Source organism: Lichenostomus cassidix, chromosome 6, assembly GCF_008360975.1.
Source record: "Lichenostomus cassidix isolate B80296 chromosome 6, HeHo_3.0, whole genome shotgun sequence".
In the NCBI taxonomy this organism is placed as follows: domain Eukaryota; kingdom Metazoa; phylum Chordata; class Aves; order Passeriformes; family Meliphagidae; genus Lichenostomus; species Lichenostomus cassidix.
This window is the reverse complement of record NC_139487.1, coordinates 15,695,280-15,715,821: the sequence shown is the minus strand read 5'-3', so window position 1 is coordinate 15,715,821 and position 20,542 is coordinate 15,695,280. Positions and strand designations below refer to the sequence as shown.

The window sequence follows — 20,542 nt, the reverse complement described above, 5'->3', positions numbered from 1 at the left end:
TGAAAATTAAAAAAGATCATAGAAGTGCTTTAACAACTGCTTGTTCCCTGTGAAATACGGAATTAATGTGAAAACACCTAACATTGCTAAGTAGGCCTCCTTTTAGGAATGCAGCACGGCTGTGCTTTCATCCAGGCACATCCTTCTGATTGTTCTGCATAAATTAATTAAAAATTATGCAGTGTGAAAGATATGTTTATTAAATTTAATAATCTGTGTTTATAATACAGTTACTTTAAAGCAACAGCTGCTGTGTATTGGTGGTGTCTGCTGGAAAGGAGAATGCAGCTCCTTCTCCCAGCAGGCATGTACTTCATTCCTGCCATTTTTTTAAGCCTGAGATAAAGCAACAGAACAGCTTTTTCACTGGGCAGGAATAAAGGGGACTTTATTCCAGTAGCTTTTAAGTTCTGCCCATTTGAATGGTCCTTTATTATGACAGGGAACACGGTTTGCACAGCCAGAGGATTTTGAGAAATAGAAAGCTGGTAGCAAATAAAGGTTGTCCCAAAAGTGCAGTGTGTGAAGGAATCATGTTGCTGGATGTAACTGATGCAGTATTGCAAAGGAAAAAGGAAGGGAGGTTCACAAAAAAGAGGAATCTCCTTTCTCCTGTGGTGTGTCCTCCCCACCTGACCTCATGCCAGTCGTGTCTCCCTCCCATGGCAAGCATGTTCCCATTAAGCTGATGACACACCATCTACAACACCTTCTGCAAATACTGCATCTTTTACCTGAACCTGTTCTTTGAGCTTAAGGATAAATTTTCCTGCTCCTTTCCACTTGCTTTGGGCCTGAAACACACACTCTTGATCGGAGAGAATCCTCTGAGATGGTTTAGATGTTGAAGACTTTTTGTTTGCTGGCTCTTTTGTCACCTCTTCCAAGAGCACATAATCACTTGGGTTTGGATTGCTCAAAATGCTGTAGGAGTATTTGGCTTTGCAGAGAGTCTATTTAAAGGCAGAAAAAAAAAAGACCAAAAAAGAAGGCATTCCCTCAGATTCGGGTTACTAAACCAATTGCTCAGCCAGTGCTGAGAACAAATCCCACCTTAGCTTGTTTGAAACCAACTTCACCCTCCCTGTTAAGGTGGCTCGAGCACTTACCTGCTGTATGACATCCTGAGCTGTGCTGAGCCGTGGAGCTTTGATCACTGTGCGTGGTTGCTCTGGGGAGACATCATGTACCTGAACAAAGAAACTGTCATCCTCAGAGCTGATGGCTGCTTCTTCCTTTGCTTCTTGAAAGACATTTCTCTCATTTAAATTCTACAGAGAAAATGAGAGACAAATCCATTTACTTCAGAGAGGTAACTAAGAGGTGGTGGTCACAAAAGGTTTTTATCATGTGGAAATTGGAGACTGCAGTTGCCTGAGCTCCATTTCACTTGAGAGTTTTGAGAAGCCACTATTGCTAATGATAAATAATAATAATGCTAGCAAATACCCATGTTTTCTAAAATCAGTATCTGAAATACCTCTCACAGTAGGTGAGGAATGGAGATGTTTATATAGCACCATATTTCACAAAAACGGTCCCTTAAATCCTCTCCTTATGTATACAAAATGGTGTTTTGTCATGTAATGGTGGCAGTAAGATGAGACATGGTGGAAAGGGTTCTTTTCTTTCCTGTCCCTGCACTAAAGCCAAAAGAATTTAGAGAGCCAGAATCTGAGCAAACGTTTTCCTGTGGTGTGGAGCAAGAGGAAGGCTGCTTGTCTCTCTCTCCCTTTTCAATGACTACTGCAGATTTTAGACAGAATTCCCCCCTGAACCTTCTCTCAGAGAATGCATTTCTGTCCAACACCTTGGAACACAGCTTGGAATCATAAGCTGTAAATATGGGCTGTGTATTGCACCCTGTCACTGGATCTGCTCCTTGTTTTTCCAGTCAGATTTGCAGCTTCATTTCTAGCTCCAAGCTCTGAGGTGCTGCTGTCTGCAGAAAGGCTCAAAATTCTGGATAAAGCATTGAGGTATTCGCATCACAGGACAGAACTACAGCAACTGCAGCATAAGAACTACAGCACAATTTTCACATGTGCTAAGACAGATTTTAACCTGTTTTCTGAAGGAATGGGCTTGGCAGAACATGTATGGCAGCACACACTGACAAAGGCAGTGCTACAGTCAGTGGAATTCAGTAGGCTACTATTTCCACAAACCAATTCCTACCTTGTAATTTTTGCTCCAAATACTAGCTATAAAGGAAACCAAAATGTGGACTTGTGCAACATAATAGCAATTTGTCAAATTGAAACTTTATCAAAAATTCTATCAGAATAAGCAAACATATATTTTTTTCACTTTAAAGTATCCCAGAGGACCTCTGTAATTTGTGTATGTAAAATCTGTGTACTAAGCAAGCATTTTTATTTGTTGAACTGACCACAGAATGTGCTTCTGGAAATGGGATCAATAAGTGTCTTTCCCCTGCTTTTTTTGTCTCTGTCTCACAAGCGTGAGATGCTTTGCTCATAGTTTAAACTGAAGTCATCTTCCTCCTTTAAATTAAAAGAAATCTCTTATTTCATTATTTTAGGCTATCATTGATAATTTAATCATTCTTTGAGGCTTTTAGACTTATTCTTTATCATTAAAATTATTTCTAATTTTTCTAGACAGATGAGAAGCTGCTGGCCATCTGAATTGTTGGTGGTTGTCTGGAGTTCTGTTATCTGTGGTCTTTGGTATTAACTTATCTTTTTATTAATTTGCTATCATGGCACAATCTAGATTTGCATTAAATTAGAACCAACACTCCAAACAGAGGCACTGAACTGGTGACTGAGCCATAATGAATGAACAGCACACAGCTCATACTGGAGCTGACAGAGGTCCCGCTGGTGTCCCACAGGTATATAAAGTCTAGCTGTGCTTGCTCACTCAAGAGTTAAGTTTGTTTTTAAACAGTGTACAACAGCATTGACATTACTCACCAAGTAGTGAAACAAATACTGCACACCCTTTTGTTTCCTGGTCCTAAGAGCTATTTTTAGCTACCTTTGTAAATAATAATTTATCTAAAACAGACTTACTTCCTCTCGGGTTTTAAAGATAATTCTTCCAACATATCCTTCTTCTGGGAACCAACTGTTCAAAAGCTGCACTAGACCTTCTTCAGGACCAATCACTCTCTGGAATGGTGGTTTTCTGCATTCACTCTTTTCTTTAGATATAAAACTTTTCTCTTCCATCAGAAAATAGTCTGCAGCACATGACTCGGTGCCTTTTATGGTAGCCAAAAGCTAAGACAGACAACACACAACAATTAGAATGCCAGATATAAACTTTGCATAATTAGTACTTATAAATGAGAATGAATAAGGAAGCTTCAAGAATCAGTAACCATTCTGTCAGCACAAGCAGGATTTCTGATGTGCTATTTATTATTCAGATATTTTACTCCAGGGTAATGTCCTGTTCTCTTTAGCCCAGCCAAGCAGTTCAACTGTTCCAGACAAGGCAGTACTATTTAAGCTTATTTCGGTCCTTTTTGGCTGGCCAGAAAATTTATTCATAATCCCAGGACAGTACAGTCTTTTCCCACTGCTAGAATAACAATCCCTGCTGAGTTAACTGGTTTTTCTACTCATGAACTTAGCCCTCTAACTTTTACTCTCTATTCCTACGGTGCTTCAGTTCAAAGAATTGAGAAAAGGTTGCCCTTGTTGTAAGCAGAACCCACTGCCCCTGTTGACTAGAGAAATTGTTCTTCTCATCTGCATATGCCCAAATATTAAAATACTAATAGGGAATATGTTCTAACATTATAAACCCATTCTCTGAAGCCAAGTTTGGGAAAATTCCACTGATTACATTCTGTGTTTGCAATGTAATTAATTCCACAGCAATGCATTTCAAACAGCACCCCTTGCTGTGATGAATGAACTACAACGACTTTGTGTGTGAGAAATGCAGGGAGACAGAAGTCCAGCAGGATGTTAGTGTGGATTCTTGCAAGGAAGAGTCTGCAATTCAGCAGGAAGCTCACCTGATGGAGCAGCTGTGCAGCCGTGGTCCCTGCAGTTATATTGAAAACAGTGAAAGGCTCTGGGCCTGGAATTCCATGAACTGTCACTTTGTAAGTCACAGCAGCTTTTCTTTCTCCCGGGCTAAATAACTGTTCAGACAACATTTAACAGGTGACTGGATGTTTTTACACAGGCATGTTATTTCTAGGTTGCTTAAAAGAAACTGTACACACAGGTTGTGAAGGCCTTGACAAAGTAAAGCTGTTCAGTTAATACATGGCTCTGTCTTACACTGTGGAATGAGGCATCTAAAATACTCCCAACAAACCCTCCAAAAGCCTCCATCCTACCTTGAAGCTGAAGTGAAAGGAGAAAAAGGAAGTCTTCCAGTGGGAATACATAAACTGCCACTGGACAAAGGGCCAAACTCATTCCCCATTCAGGCTGAGCTCAGATATTTGGAATCAACATACAGATTACTGGAAGAAAACCTATAGCTTTGTTTTAACCTCCAAACTATTTGTTCTTCCTTTCTGTCCTAGTAATTCACCAAGATATAAGTTTGGCATGTATTCACAGCAGATAATGTCTGCAACACATCTGCTGCACGCACAGGAGCTCAGGAAGTTTTATCTAACATTTTAGGAGTCAGAAAAATGATAAAATACATGTTTAAAATTGCTAAAACACAAGTAACCCAGGTAACCTAACAGTAAGGGCTTTTAAAAAAAATCACATTAATCTATGCATGTATACATACATATTTTTAGATACACAAATATCTATATATATGTATATTTATTTGCACATACAAACGTGGATGTGCACACACATATATAAATCTGTATGAAAAAATTAATCTTTTCTTGCTATAGGAATCAATTTTACTCTCTTTATTTCAAAGTTGCTGGTAATTTGCATCTTTGTTTTTTTGGTCTCAAATGTTTTGCTCACAATTCATACACAAAGGAATGCATGAGGCAGCACTGCACCTCACTGCTCATCCACACTCCCCCAGTCGAGGAGCACATTTCTTGTTCTATACCTAAATACAGCAGAGAAGCCAGACTTGAAAAGATTTACCTTCCCACAGTTTTAGCCAGGTGGGGTACCCTTACTTCCACCAAAGCCAAAAAAAAAAGCAGGCATCAAGATATGTCTGAAGAATGTGCAGGTTTGAGGGCTAACATCTTTGGACACTCTGGCTACAGAAATCTTCACATCATAGAAGTTATTAAACCAAGAATACAGGTAATTCACACACACAAACAAAAATTAAATTACCATAGATGCAGGCAGAGTGTTTCCAGAGGGACTTTCTTCCATTCTCCGACTGTTTATGAACAAACTGGAAATCTCTAATGTTTCATTGTGCAGGTTATGGAGCTGGACATGCCTGTAGCCTAAAGACAAAAAATTCTCCTGTAAATACTTTGCTAGATCCTAGGACACAAGTCTCATAAATGGAAAACTCAAATTTGCTGTATTTACAGCTACACAGGTAGGGTTTAAAGCACTGTAATAACACTGCATTAACACTCTGTACAACAGTGTAACACAAATCCTGCTGCTGAGTGGCTCAGAGAGCAACCTACCTTTGTTTTGCCATAATATTCAATATATATATATTATGTATATATTCAATATGCATAAAATATCTAAATATCAGAATATGAATAAAGCATGGTCAAATTCTCACTGGAAAATGTGTGTCTGTGGCCAGATCTCCTCATATGCCAACCCAGACAGTTGTGTGGTATTACATTGGCACAAAGCAAACATAGAAGAGCTACATGGAAACTCCCTCCCCCAGGGATCACACAATTACTGATGTTTCCTCATCCCTCTCTCACTTTTTTTCACCCTTCCTTCAAGTCCCCTCCAGCCACAGCTGTGAGAAATGCAATTCCCCTCTGCCAAGTGGGACCTGGGCACAGCAGTTTCTTGGGCAAAGGACAAGGCAGGGAGTGAAACCACTCCAAGCTTCCTCAGGGAGCAGCCTGAGTCCAGGTGACCATAACCTCAGGAGTACCCTCTGGATCAGAGCAGGTGAGTACAACATGCTCCTGCCTCCACAACAGCACAGGATCAGACTTTTCACAAGTCGCTGGGGTAGCTGCCCAGCTCCCAGGGAGCCTCAGATCAGCATTGTACTGCCAGGACATGGTGTGTTGTCTGATACTTGCTCCCTGTCTCCTCTAGAAAAATGCAACCACCTGATTAAAATTGTCCCTCTGGAAGGACCCAGCCCAGGAATCTGCTGGACCATTTTGGCACGGGGTGCCACCACAAACTGCACAGTACCTCTCTTCAGTGCTTTCAGGGGAATGATTCTCTGAGCTGTTACAGCTGAGCTGTTATTTTCAACGACCGCAAAACGGAGGAAGACCAAATCCTCAAAGTGAACCCGGAAAAGGAACTGCTCATTCCACATGGGGTTGAGGGTGTTGCGGTGGATGGGTTTGGTGCGGAAGTGGCAGCTGTCCAGGGGCATCCCCAGCACGTCGATCTCGATGCAGGGGCTGCCCGTGCTGTTGCTGGGGCAAACGTTCTGCCCAGACACGATCTGAAGCCGAGGAGTACAGAGAACAGTTAGGGGAGTAATCCCTGTGCTGTTGTGATCCTGAGCAAAATACTACTCACCCCTAAGCACAGTTTGTTAACATGCTGATTTAATTGCAACACTCACCTACTTTTGTGGTTGCCAGGGCAGTAACTTCAGAAGCAGTGCTGCCTCAGCCCTCCCACCCCCAACACCACTGCTATGGTATCTTTCCTCTGAAAAATACACTATACATTGTGAGTGTAACTGTTCAAGGCATCTGAACATTAATCCAGAAAGAATGAAAGTCAAAAAGGATCACATTTTCTTCTCCATTACTCGAGTGATGGCACTGAGCTCTGGCTTGCTTTGGCATGCACAGCACAAGAATTAGGTGTGCAATTACCACTGCTGTGAGAATTCTGATTCTTATGAATCTCATTTTTCTGACTTATTTCCTGGAAAGGACTATTTCTGAGAATACTTTTTTTGGCCAAAAATCCATGAATTATATATCTTATTATATAACTTACAAAAAATATTTTTTCAAGATTCCGTACAGCTTTCCATAATGGCTTTTTGTGTAGCTTTTCAAGTGTTCACAAATGTGTAAAACATCAAGGCATATGTGTAATTTTACACAGTTGTGTAGTCCCAGGGAAAATGCTTTCAGGACTGAGTTTTGAGAAATATCGTGAAGGAAACAGTAACTATGGATACAAACCAGACAATAAAATAAAATAAAATTAAGACAAATCTTTGCTCTTTCTCCCTCCAATTTCTGTTAGTTAGGCTGACCCTCAGCAAATACAAGCAACAATTTAAGATTTAATCTTTTCATTTAGAACCATGACTGTAATGCTGGCTGAAGACTGCAGTTGCTCATTGTCTACTTCTGTCTGCCTGTTTGAAACTCCCTTCTCATGTACTTACTGTTAAAGAATATATAGCTGGCTCCTTATTATCAAGGTCTCTTTCCAATGGACAAAACTGCTGGTACATTGAACAATTTTTATCCCACAGAACTGGAGGTTTCAAAACATATCCACAGCCACCATTAGCCTCAAACATTGCTGCATTGAGTTGCAGAGGAAGATCTGTGAAAGTAAGCCAGCCAAAACTTACAGAGAGTAACGGTACACTGGAAAAACTATAACTGAGAAGACAAAGTCATGTCTGAAGTATCTTTTTAAAAATTATTTTAGTTGCATACTATCATTTCATTCCTGGTTTTCAGAACTAGCTGTGATTTATGTATCCAATTCTTTCCATTGTCTTTATTGAACTGTAGGGCTTGCCTACACCAGTTCTCTGAGAAGTTTCTAGCAATGTGCCCTGAACTGCAGAATGAAAGAGCACTGAAGATGACCTAACGGATCTCCCATCAAAAACGTGAAGGAACACAAGACAGGATAGCAAATAGTTCAAAAAATTTTGATCAACGTTAAACCAGCATCCAAGCACTTCCAAGTTAAAAATAGTTCAGTACCTTTTTGTGCTTGAAATTCTCAGAAAGGGATAATAGTTACTTGAACTGGGGAAAAAAAACAACCTTCAGCAATAAAATAAAAATGTAAATGGAAGGTGCTGCTGTCCAGGCATTTCTGGGTTATCAGGGGATCGGGTGCATTGGCATAAAGCTCCTGGACTCTGGAGTCACTGCTCTCAAGGACCAGATTGTCATGGTATGAACCTGCTTGTGCTGGGATGCACAGATGCTAGTTGATCCCCTCAGGAGAGCGGGGAAAAGCAAACAGGGAAAATACAAATTCTCAACTTCAGGCTTTCCATCACATTTAAAACGCATTAAAACCTGAGTTTGTGTCGCCTCACCGTCCGTTTGGTAGTTCAGAGCCACGAGCTGCACGCCGTGGAGCCAGAAGATGAGCGGGTGGGGGTTGGAGGAGTCGATGCGGGTGGCAGCAGGGTAGGTCCTGAGGAGCTGGCAGGTGGTGTGCTGGATCAGCTTCTGCGAGTAGCGCCGGCACAGCCGCTTGGCAGCGTTCTCGTTCAGGGATGAGATGTGGTAGCACTTGGGCGTCCTGATGATGGCACTGAGGGAAGCTGGAGAGTTGTAAGGAGAGCAGGGATCTTCCCAGGTCTGCCTCATCACATCGAAAGGACCTGGAAAATAAACAGTGCATCAAGTTACAGCTGCAGCTCCAGAGACTCCAAAAATTCAATGGTTTCTGGTGGAGTATGTGTCTGTGCTTTGGCTGTGGTAGAAAAAGATGATCCTGGAAAATGACACTACTCAGGACAAGTGTCACAGTCCTTCTTACACAGTACCCCATGAGAAGAAACACAATGTTTAAGTATTGAAATAATACCATGATTAGATGTGCTAACTACCACTTTCATAAATAAATACCTAATAGGCATTTGCCTGAGTACAATAAAGGAATAAAATTCCCTTTTTCTCATTTATACATTTTACATGAAGAAGACAGGCAAGACTGAAAGCCACCTGCCAAGTCTCCAAACAGGCAATCAACAGAAAGTGCAAGAGTTAGGGGACAAAGGCAGCAAAAGACTTGTATGCTTTAGAATTAGGCACCAGACATCTTCATTTTTAGGACACTGGCCTCTAGAAGGAAATCTCTCCTGTCTGCTGCAGTCGTGCCCTTGGGCTGCAAGAAATGCAATCCTCCCTGAGCCAGAAAATGAGTTCAAAGTATCTGCTTATGGCAATTACTTGAAAGGTAGGGGATCTGTGTCTTTTTCCTGCTCCAGAACCTCTTCTGTACTTTCCATATGATGTATTTCTAGATATAGTCCTTTACATCTGTTAATAGGCAGAAGCACAATTTCCAGGTTCACAAACTGATCACCTGCAGAGTCTAATTTGCATAATTATACTTTTGGACTTGGCTGAATTTTGGCGTGCTAAGCTCTGCTTCAGACAATAAAAATTCTTTTCTGGACCAGCCCAAAAGTCCTGGCTTTCATCTGTACTTTGAAAATACTCACTTTCATCTTCTAAAATATCGACTTTAAGACACATCATTTAAAATGTATGTTAGTTTTGAATTGTTTATAAATTAGGGTCATCATATTTCTGACCAAGTAATCCTAATATTCCACACTCAACACTTCAGTTATAATAATGGTACTGTAATAGCTGCTGTGCTAACAAAAAACCATTCCAAAGTCTAACATCTTACACATTGCAAAGTATTTGATCTTTAACAACTTGGTCTGGCACATGTGTTGGATTACAGAGTCATTCCATGTGACTGGTGAAAGAAGATGCTAACTTTACCTTTTCCAGATGCTTTGGCAAGAGCAGCTGACTCCCCAGGGCTCAGCCTGCCAGGATTGTTGCCAAAAATGGACTTCCTGCTTTTTCTTTCTTTTCCTCTGCTAGAGCCAGATGGGTTTAGAGTTGACAAGCCTGTTCCCATAAATGTAAAATAAATGAGCCAAAAAACATGACCAAGAGGGCATGACATTTTCCATCATATTTTACATTATTTTTGAAGGCATGAATACTCTTGTTGTATAGTACACAGGACAAGCAGGGTATTTTTCTCCATAATTTAATTTTAACATCTTTACATATCTACACACTTTTAGATATGTATATATTATGTATGGTTTTATATATAATGTATACATGTATGCATTTATACAATGCATCTAGAAACCCATATGAAGCTATAATATAATATAATATAATATAATATAATATAATATAATATAGTCCAAATACTGTTGGTTAAACAGTTTAATTTCAAAATGTTTTCAGAGTCAGCTTCTTCTGTTTATTTCTATTTCAGTGTTGGGAAATACAGTTACGTGTGCAAAATCCATTACATATTTAATGGCCAATATGTACTAGGAGTGGAGCTGGAAAGCTCTAGTACAGCTATTATTCAGACTTGTGCATTCTAGAAACATAATCATTAATATCATGACCTGAATCCTGGTAAAGGAAAGAGACTTAATCCCACTTAAGGTCAATTTCTTTCTGTTGGCTTGGAGAAAGCACAGAGCAGATCAAAATTGAAGTGCACAGTAGTTATTCTGACATCCCCAGCAGTGAGGTGTAGGATGCTCTCAGAGACCCAAGATGTATTTGTGATATAGAATATAACAAAGCAAATACACTGTTATATGCCTAACTGTGACTCCTAAAATGTTCCTTATTAATTCACATCAATTCACACCTGCCTAAAGACAGTTCTGGATTTAATATTAATATTTCAAATACAAATGTAAACCACAAAGAGGATATATTGGCCTGTTTCTGACTGAAGTTTGCCCACAGCTGCAAATTTTCAGCTCTCAATCTTTATGGCATGTGTACATGTACTTACTAAAATTATGCATACAGTTTCAATGGAACTGCTTGGGTTAGTAAAATTTAGATTATACATAAATGTTTTCAGTGTTGGAGATATATTTTCTCCTCGGGCCAAAGCATACACATAAGCCACAGAAGAAGGTAGAAACTGGGATCAAGGAATATGAATTGACTAGAAGAATGTGGAGTTATGCATTGTGTTCTTCCAGCACTATTTAAACCCAGTTTTCAATGGATCAAATGGATTTGGCAAATAAGATCCAGGTTCCAAAATCCTGTTGTGGAGACAGTCACTGAGGGAACAAACTAACCTCATAAATCACCAGAGAGTGCAGTGCAGAGCCCCAGGGGTGGCTGAACCCCACAATGGCCACAGGGTACACTGCAGCTGGGAGTTTCCTTTCAGTCTTTCCCATGCTTTGCATGTTACACATCTCTTCCCAGAGACAACCTCCATTCTTCACTCCAATTTAAATTTGACTCCAAAATATAGCTTCACCAATTCATAGAATCATAAATTCACAAAATCACAGAGGTTGACAAGGATATGGAAGTCATCTGGTCCAACTCTCTGGTCAAAGCAGGACCATCTCAGATCCCACCATACTGTACACATAAATCCTATGGTACTACCATGGTGACAGAGTAAATGTTTTGTATTTCCCTACAACTCCTATGCCATGTGCTTTGAGTTACAGAGTTTAGTGCCTGTCTCACGTGTTAGATATGTGCACACTGCTTTACTACTTCTAGATTCTTAATCCAGAGGATTGCAAGTTTCCCTGCCCTTCTCATTCTCACCATACTAACATAACAGGTTAACATGCTAATTGCCACCTTCTCACCACGTGTTTCAGACCAACAAAACGTCTGCAGGATTGCAGACCCTGAAGGAGAGGTTACAGAATTTTTAAATGTAGGGTGCCGCTTTTTATGTTCACTTTAATTTCTTGCAAAGTGATACCATAGGGGCAGATAATCTGATATGATGGAGATGGTGACTGAATTTCATGCTGGTGAGCTCAGGTGACTCTCTGCTCTCTCCACTTGATTGTGCAGTTCCTGTTTTTATGCACTCAGTTTCTCCAGTCATTGTGTAAGGATCTCAGCACCAAGGTGACCAGCCATGTGCCAATAGCAGTGCTCAGGGGTGCTCCTCTGCCCTCAGCTCGGGTGACCCAGAGAACACACCTTCAGCCTCTCAGATAACAGTGCAATGATATCCAACACACTGAAATTGAAGTTAAGCAAGGACTGTAAGGTCAAAAAGCACAGAAACAACAACTGTGATGGGTTCCTTGTTACCAGAGGTTTTATAAAAAGAAATGTTATTTTCTCCACATGATAAATTCTGTTTTGACCAGGGAACACTTAGGGAAGTCTGTGTTACCCAGTAGGTTAGTATAAGTGAACATAATGGTCCTTGCCCTTTTTTATAGTCACAAATCAGGGATTAAAATTCAGGGATGTAAGCAAGTGTAAACATGGAACAAAAATGTATGAAGACAGGAGAAATAAAGTATTTACACCATTGATCAGACACTGACATGAATTCTGCCCTCCTTATTTCCAGAACTCTTGCATTTTCTGAGTTGGTTAGGAACACAGGCAACAGAGCCACAGAGTCATGGATCTCCCAGCCTTGTTTCCATCATTAATGGACAATACTGAGGTATGGCACTGCACCATGCCTGTGCCCTCCAGCTGAGCACAGGAATCCAGCCAGTGGCATGGTGGCCATGGAAGTCTACATTACCTCAGAGGAGGTAGTATTTGTCTCAAAGGAGACTAAGTTTGTTGGAAAAGTAATTTCTACAGCTTTATATGTTCATATGTGAAAGGGCATAATTTTCTGAACTTTTCAGTTCATGATCCTTTTAAAGCAAGAGGAAGAAATCTGAGAAGGAAAGCAGGTAGGTTCTTTATAAACAGTATTACATTAAAAATCAAATATTTCAAAGTCTTCTTACAACATCAGATTTTTTTTGTGTGTCAAAATGCTTGGAACAGCCCACACTATCCCTGTTTAATCTTGACTATCTTTCTTTAAAAGAAAATATTTTATTTGAAAGATATCTCATTGCAGATTTCATTAAAAAGCATATCAGATTTGAATTTTTTGAAGTCATTATTTTTACAAGTGACACCTACAATTCTTAAAGTTATAAAAGATTATAAAAGAATGCCTGTCCATTTTTCAGCATGTTTATCTTGCCTATTTGACACGATTTTATGTTTGGTTAGCTTCTCTAATCTGATTACAGTTCTATTTGCATAAGATCATGATTTGGCAGAATTGTTAACTTTTCCACAGAGAACCATTCCACTAAAAAGCAGATTTTTCATTCAAAACATTAAACACATCAATAAACAATAAATTCTCAATTTAAAATTATTTATGTACACAGTATGAGCCAAAATATACTCAACTTCATATTTCAGTACTGAACAAGTAACCATCAGTGATCTCTTCAGTTACTCCCTCTCCTTTTCTCTGCAAACATTATTCTTCCTACTGTACAGAAGAAGATTCTCCTGGGATTGTGTGAGAGTGTGCAAGCAGCTGCCCTCACCCACCCCATGAAAAGGTGCTTTACCCCTGCAAATGGCTCCTCTCCTCTCCACTTGGGAAAGAGTAGAAGATGCAGCTGAAGGCAAAGGTGAAACACACTAAACAGAGGTCACTTAAAGAAATGTGACATACTCTTCCTTCAAGGTCTTAGGAATATTTTCCTTCTCCATTCAGTAGGTCCTTACATGGAAACTCAGAGCTCTTAAGATAAAGCTTTCTGTCATCTGGCATTTGGCAGTGAAGCAGTTGTCTAAGTTGTAAAGACTGGCAAATTTCACTTTTGTAAACATTTTGGTATGACAAACAGTATGTATTCACATGATTTATGAACACTACTTCTCAGCCAGGAGCTGTTATTATGAAGACTACCAAATCATGAAGAACGGACCTCCTCGACTACTTCAAACTAATTCAAAACATAAACATAATGTCTCCAAGAATGAGAAAGCTCAGAGCAATAAAACAGGGCAATGTACTTACCCGGGAACTTCACAGCTTGACAGTAAATGACAAGATCTGATAGCTCTGGGGCTATTTGTCTGCTTTCCTTCTTATTTTGTGGAAGATAGAATTCTTCACCCAGCTCCATGTCGTAAACCTGAGTGACAATACCAAGAACATTTCATAATAGTATTGCTGAATGTGGAAGAACTCTTGCATATCTTATGTCTTTAAAATATTTTATCTCTTTCTTCCTATACGGTTCACGTCCTCACCTAACAAACCTCCCTCCCACGTGCACATTTCTGCATCAAAGCCTGTCACTGATTCTGTAGTAGTGTGTAAAGGCCTTATTCAGAGTCAGTTCTACAAACATTTAGACAAAACACATCCATGTTGAGAAGAATCTACAATATACTAAACAGCAATACACTAGTTCCTTTTTCAGATGGTTTAATAAGAGGTGCTGTGGTTATCTGATACCATAGTGTGGTATTTTAAACTTATTTTGAAACACAAAAATGCTGAAGATTCAGATGAAATCTTCAGTTCCATCAATATTAATGGAAAAGAAATATCTAAATAAGCTTGAGGATCTCATTTTCAGCCAAGCAGCCTATATATACAATAACCTCTGAGGACTTTTCTTGCACAGTATGTTGAGCATTTGCTCTATTTAAGCTATTTTCTCTGGTGTCTATCCATGCTTTCTATTATTTCTCTTCATTAAGTGCATCTGCCATCTGATGTCTTAGTTACCTAAACTGTCCAAATCCTTTTGAACCTGGTTATATATCAAAGTGCAGCTGAGAAGAAAGGGGGAAAAAGCAGAACTACCTTTCCTTTATTATTGTAAGTAGCACAATCAGCCTTCTTTAGTCGTTTGGCAGTCTCTTCATTATATTCAAACTGCAGTTTATCACTTGATAATTTATTCTCTGGTCGGTCTTCAAGAATATTATCTAAAAATTAATGGCATTTTAATAAATATAAAGCCAAACAATTTCAACTGGAAATTTAAGTTAACTTAACAATATTTGTGGATAGTGCTGTGAATCTTACACGAATAACCAGATGCTGAAATAATGCATTTACTGGTCAAAGCATCATCCTCTAGTAGTAACCTTCTATTTAAAAATTTAATGCTTGGGTTTGGTTAAGACACTGCACTTCCTTTAAAACCCATCCTTTTGTGCTCAGAAGACCTTTAAAACCAAACCATCTAATGAATTAAGTTTGCCATCTGAAAACAACTGATATTCCTGAATGACAAAAAATGTCAAAGTCCAAGCACAATTGACCCTATCAGACATGTACATGCTTTTGTACAGCAAGTTTTGGCTTTCTTCACCTTACTTTCACCCTGCACAACTACTTTTTACATCCATAGAAATACCTCTTCAAAGCTATACATTTTTCAGAGAATAGTATGCCTAATAATGATGTGTTCTTTCTGGACCAAAATATTGCAGTTGTCACAAAAGGAATGGTTTCATTTAATTCCTGATATTCCTGATGCTTTGACCATATACTTTTTATGCATAATAAGTGTAACACATGCAGGTTTCTAACAGCCCCTGACCAGTTAACAATGCCATATAAGAATATCTGCTTGCATTTATAATATGAAGTAGAAACTATATATTCACACCATCACATTGAACAGGCTGAAGATGCAGTGCTAATTTCATGCAGTTAAAATGCTCAACCAAGGGGCTTTTACCTTCCTGGTTGTTAGGAGCAGGAGAAGCATTAAGGACATCAGCTACAGGGAAACGAGTCAGAGAGGGAATAAGAGTAAAGGGAATTAAGATTTAGAGCCAGAGAAATGAAAAATAAGTGTCAGTTGTAAAACTATTAGCCTTACATAAAAAAATGTATTGGTAAGAAAAATAAACTGAATCTCTTTTAGAAAGTTTACAGACAATTATTTAGATTAGTTTTAAAAAAATAATAACATAATTTAAGACTCCAAAGAATCATTGTAATAAAGTAGTAAACCATGCTGTAGATTCCTTCATATACTGGAAGGTGTCAATGTTTCTTGCTAGCTTCAGATTTCTCAATCCCTCTCTTAATTAGAACAGTGCTCAAAAATCACTTACTGCAATTAGCTTGCAATATTTTCTTAGCAAGTCTGTTAGCAAAGATCTAAGTTTTCAAGCAATTTACACCTACACCATCTCCACCCTGTTCCTCATAAAGAGTATGCTCAAGTAGCCAGTTAGGCCAACTTTCAGGCAAAATGCAGCTGAAGGCAGCACTGACATCAAACTCATACACAACACTGCTATTTCCCAAGCAGTGTCAAGTCCTGAACTACACTTATCCATTTTGTGACTATTTTTTAAAATCACTACACACAGAAGCAAGTAATGTAAATAAGAGTCCACCTGGAAAGAAGTCCTGTGCTGCAGGACAAGCTTGAGCCTTCTATCTTCTCTGAACATGGCACCTAGAACTTGAACAGGTCCCCCCTAGACTTAATGGCTCAGAGAGTGAAGTACTTCCCTGTTCACTCAGGAGAACATCCCCAGCTGTGTCAAAGAAGTTGTCCATCTAGCCCAGTATTCTCTTCCTGACAGTGGCAACAGACCAACCAGCCACTCCTCATGGTGCACTTCCCTAGTACCATCCCAACAACCATAGCTGCTGAAGAATAGGGATGTTGGACCAAATACTGCTACCTATAACATTTGCTTATAAATCTATCCATTAATTAGTCCAATCTTTTTTTTTTAATATACTGATGCCATTTGGCTCTGCAATTTCCCATGGCAGCAAATTGAAGAAGTTTATTACCAGCTGCAGAAACAAATCTTACCTGTTTTAGACTATCTTCCACTTGTTTTACTGAGCACCTCTAGATCTAACGAGTAACAATCTGTGCTTCCCTTAATCCACCACTTCATGACTCAGTAAACCTGCTCCCAATTCACCCCTCAGTCCTCTTCTTTACCAGCTGAAGAATTCCAGCCTTTTCATACTTGTGCGAGGACATCACTTACCTAGCTCATTCCTGAACTAGAATATTCATGTCTTAGTACTACAGTTCTAATAAAAGCACTGTAATAAATAAATAAACAAACAAACAAACAATCAAATATAGTTACCATCAGAGAGAGATTCATAGTCATAGTCATATTCATCCTCTTCATCTTCTTCCTCTTCATTGGTAGGTGTGGGGTTGCTAGCACCATTGCTAGCCTGTGCTTGCATATGTGCCAGCTGGTGAGCCTACAACAGAATTACTTACTACATTATTGCTAGGTACTTTTAAAAAGAAAAAGAGTTTTCATCACTGTTTGCATCTTACTTTTTTTACATGAAAGCACTGAATATATGGAGAAATAATTAGGATTGTTAAGATCAAGCTAAATACCACTTTAAGGGTTTGAATGTAAAGAGAACTTGTATTGCAAGAAAAACTTTTCATAAGATATGAAACCTAATTAATTATGGGAAAATGTCCACGTTGCACATCATTCAAGACTGCCTTTTTCCAGTCTGAGGTATGCTGTTTCAGAAACAGTTAAATACTTTTTCAGAAGATGGAGAATATCCATATCCTGGTACAATCTGTGTGATTTACTCATCTGATAACAAGAATTTAAGTCTAATGCAATTGTGTTTACATCTTGGGTAACGGCAATTAGTTTTCAAGGATTGAGTCTAACTGCTGACTAACCATAGGCATTTATTAGATTGAGGCTATGAGAGATGCAGTCTTAATTTCGAGAAATAAAAAAATTCCCACAGGGGAATAAACACTATTTGAGTAGCAAAGTCCCCCACAAAAACTCAGTAAAAAATCAAGTATTTGCCTGGCTTGAATATGAAAGAAGAACCAAAGCAGAACTCTACCAAAAATTACTACATACTGTAAATATACACACATACTCAATGAATATTACTACTTCTCAATAAATATGAATAGGAAATGTTATAGCCTTAGAGAAAAAGATTCATTTATGTTTGTCACATTTGGTATGTGGTGTTAATCATAATATTATGAAGTTTTATCAAATTAATATGCACTAAAATTTAGTTAAGCTGTAGCTATAATTTACTGTATGTGTTGTCTACTTATTTGAAAGCACTGCAATCCACTGTGAGTCTTCCAAGCTTGAATGTGCTTTAGATTATTTTGCTGTACATATGGGAATAGCAAAAACTTCAAACATAAATTAATTATTTCTAACAAGAGTTAGGTCTCACTGCTTGCTGTTAAGGAAGGATTTTACCTTTTGTTTCAATATATCCACTGGTGTTTGGTGGGCTTTCAGCTTCTTGTTTTTAAGCAGGATTTTCCTTCTCAGTTGGCCAGGGGAAGGAAGCATGGGATCGTCAGAAAAGTCACTCTCAAATAAAAACTTTGTCACCAGCTTATCTCCAAATACATTCTGAAACATCAAGCACACGTGATGTATTATGGAAAATCCCAAGGCACGTGCTTGGAATAATTTACCACCATTATTCAGTAATGACCCACCTTGAAAATCTCAGCCATCTTGCGCTGCTGCGGCAGAGAGCAGTGGTTCTCGATGGAGATGATGATGGGCATGTCGGAAGTGATGAATGCATTGCGATCAATGGCTTCAACCACCTCCTGGGGGAGAGAGAGAAAGGCCATTGAGAGAACAGGGGATCATTTTGCAGCATTCAGCTTGCCTACTGTTAGCTGGGAGGGGGAGATGGGGAGATATCTGCTTTCCTCTGTAAGAAGGAAGAGGCCACAGTGTGCTTTCAAAGCAAGCTGGCATCTTGGTACAACACAAGTGGTGATATCTACTTCTGTTATTTATGTAACAACAAAAAGACAGAAAATTATGCTACAAAATGCATACTACACATGCTACAAAAACTAATTTGAAAAGCATAATATTTACCACTGCGAATTTTGTGTCTGACATAATCTGTAGTTCTTATTCTATTAGTATTTAGCCCACTGGGATCTGTATTTTTCTAGTAGACAGTTACTTTTTCCATCATTACAAAAAAAAAACCTTCTCTTTTTTTTTCATTTCTATGTGCAGTTACCAGCCTACCTTAAAAGAGATCTTCGTAGTAAGAGTGTGCCCATGATAAATTATAGGCATCCCGTCATCACCATCCCAGCAGTCTAATTCTACACTTCTGCAGCCTTGTAAAAGAACCTACAATGCAATTGAACAGTGTAAGCACATCTAAGCCACAGTCTCATGCCATCAAAGCAGAAGACAGACATTGCAGAGCTGAATGAAAGCCCAGTGACTCAGCAAAATTGCTGGAAAGAGCAATCTCTGTGAAGTAAACAGCACACAAGAAGGTATAGTCCCCAGTCAACTGCATTCCCTAACTGAATTCCTTATTTCCCATTGAAAAAGAATGGGAAAATTAAGAAAGCATGTATGTTCTTGGAGAATTACCAAAAAGATTTCAAATTCATGGTGTCTTACAGGACACATGGAATCTGTTTGCAGAAGGTGGTTCTCATTGTATAGCTTAATTTTCTGAGAAAGAGAAATATTTCCATATTTCTACTTGCAAAAGCAGCTATAAAGCAACATGACAATTTATTCCAGGTTGCTCCCATGACAGCTTATGGGGAAAGTACCTGCAGTTTGTTTGCTAGGCTTTTTTGTTATTGTTAGTTTATAAACAAAAGATAGTCTGAAAATGATGTCTTAATAAACAATGTCTATGAGGACAGTTAGAATGAAAATGTGCCAGGCCATCTTAATCAATTATATTAAACTAATCTACAGCCATCAATTAATTTATCAATTTTTTAAATTATTCATTTATTTATTTTAGAAAGCTCTACTTGCTAGAAAACCAATGAAGGAAGCAAAGAGGAAGTATGAAGGGAGAGAGAAGTTAACCCATCTATTGGCAGCCCAGCTTATTATTGCTATCAGTATTTAGCATGCCTGTCATCTGTACTACAATTTAATATTTTAATGAATAGAAAGATCTCAACAAACAAACCCATTCGCAGCAAAACCATTCATGAACAGAGAAAAAATTACTTCTACTCAAAATGTGAGTAATTTGATTTCAGACAGTTGTGTCCATAGCTGGCACTCCACCACTTCTGTGAGAGCCAAACACGCTGAGCCAGAATGAAGTGCCCCTTCAGCTGGCAACAACTACTTGAGGGACAGGAAGAAGCTTTTCTCAATCATGCAAACTCTGAAGGCTGTTGATCTCTATCTCACTTCCCATCTATTACCAAGACAATACCAAGATCACTGTGCAGTGCCACTACAGGAAGCTCTGCAATTGCATTCCTCAGTGCATTCGTGTGATTCAGGATTTCCTAACACAGCCTCACCTCTCTGCCTACAGCCCCAGGTGAGGGAGCACAGGGGACACCAGATGAGCCCTTTCTCAGTGGTGAGTTACTAACATCTAGAGTAATGAAAACACTACTGACAGGAAGTTTGATGCTTTCTCCAGCATTTTGTAAACACACAGACATACAAATATATATTTACAAACAAACAGAGAACTGAAAGCCCAAAGGAGAAATCATTCCTTCCCTGATCACCACCAATCAGGCATAAAGTCTAAAAACTGTACAATATTCCTTGAAGTAATGTTTATAGAAGTTATAGTTCTATTTGAAATTTGTCTTTGCAGTGTAATGTACAGTATTTCAGTAGTGTTTCTGACATCTGAATGAACTAAAATACTAGATCAGTCTTTCCTGTGGGAAAGTC

The 20,542-nt window shown here is 38.9% G+C and overlaps 1 protein-coding gene across 3 annotated transcripts in view; it reads right to left on the bottom strand.

Moving 5' to 3' along the window:
- The window catches only part of PLCE1 (phospholipase C epsilon 1), a 139,049-nt gene that overhangs the window by 5,288 nt on the left and 113,219 nt on the right, over positions 1 to 20,542 (bottom strand). For 2 of the 3 annotated variants that reach the window (XM_085065239.1, XM_085065240.1), the window contains 15 exons: positions 18,887 to 18,994; positions 18,331 to 18,447; positions 18,083 to 18,241; positions 16,952 to 17,075; positions 14,676 to 14,800; positions 13,878 to 13,995; positions 9,782 to 9,913; positions 8,353 to 8,643; positions 7,453 to 7,616; positions 6,282 to 6,543; positions 5,262 to 5,380; positions 3,998 to 4,126; positions 3,042 to 3,251; positions 1,110 to 1,271; positions 735 to 953 (listed from right to left, as the gene is read on the bottom strand). In XM_085065239.1, the coding sequence (XP_084921365.1) occupies positions 735 to 953; positions 1,110 to 1,271; positions 3,042 to 3,251; positions 3,998 to 4,126; positions 5,262 to 5,380; positions 6,282 to 6,543; positions 7,453 to 7,616; positions 8,353 to 8,643; positions 9,782 to 9,913; positions 13,878 to 13,995; positions 14,676 to 14,800; positions 16,952 to 17,075; positions 18,083 to 18,241; positions 18,331 to 18,447; positions 18,887 to 18,994 (2,439 nt within the window). Of the gene's footprint in view, positions 1 to 734; positions 954 to 1,109; positions 1,272 to 3,041; positions 3,252 to 3,997; positions 4,127 to 5,261; positions 5,381 to 6,281; positions 6,544 to 7,452; positions 7,617 to 8,352; positions 8,644 to 9,781; positions 9,914 to 13,877; positions 13,996 to 14,675; positions 14,801 to 15,561; positions 15,604 to 16,951; positions 17,076 to 18,082; positions 18,242 to 18,330; positions 18,448 to 18,886; positions 18,995 to 20,542 lie in introns of all 3 variants that reach the window. The other variant, XM_085065238.1, reaches the window with a different exon arrangement.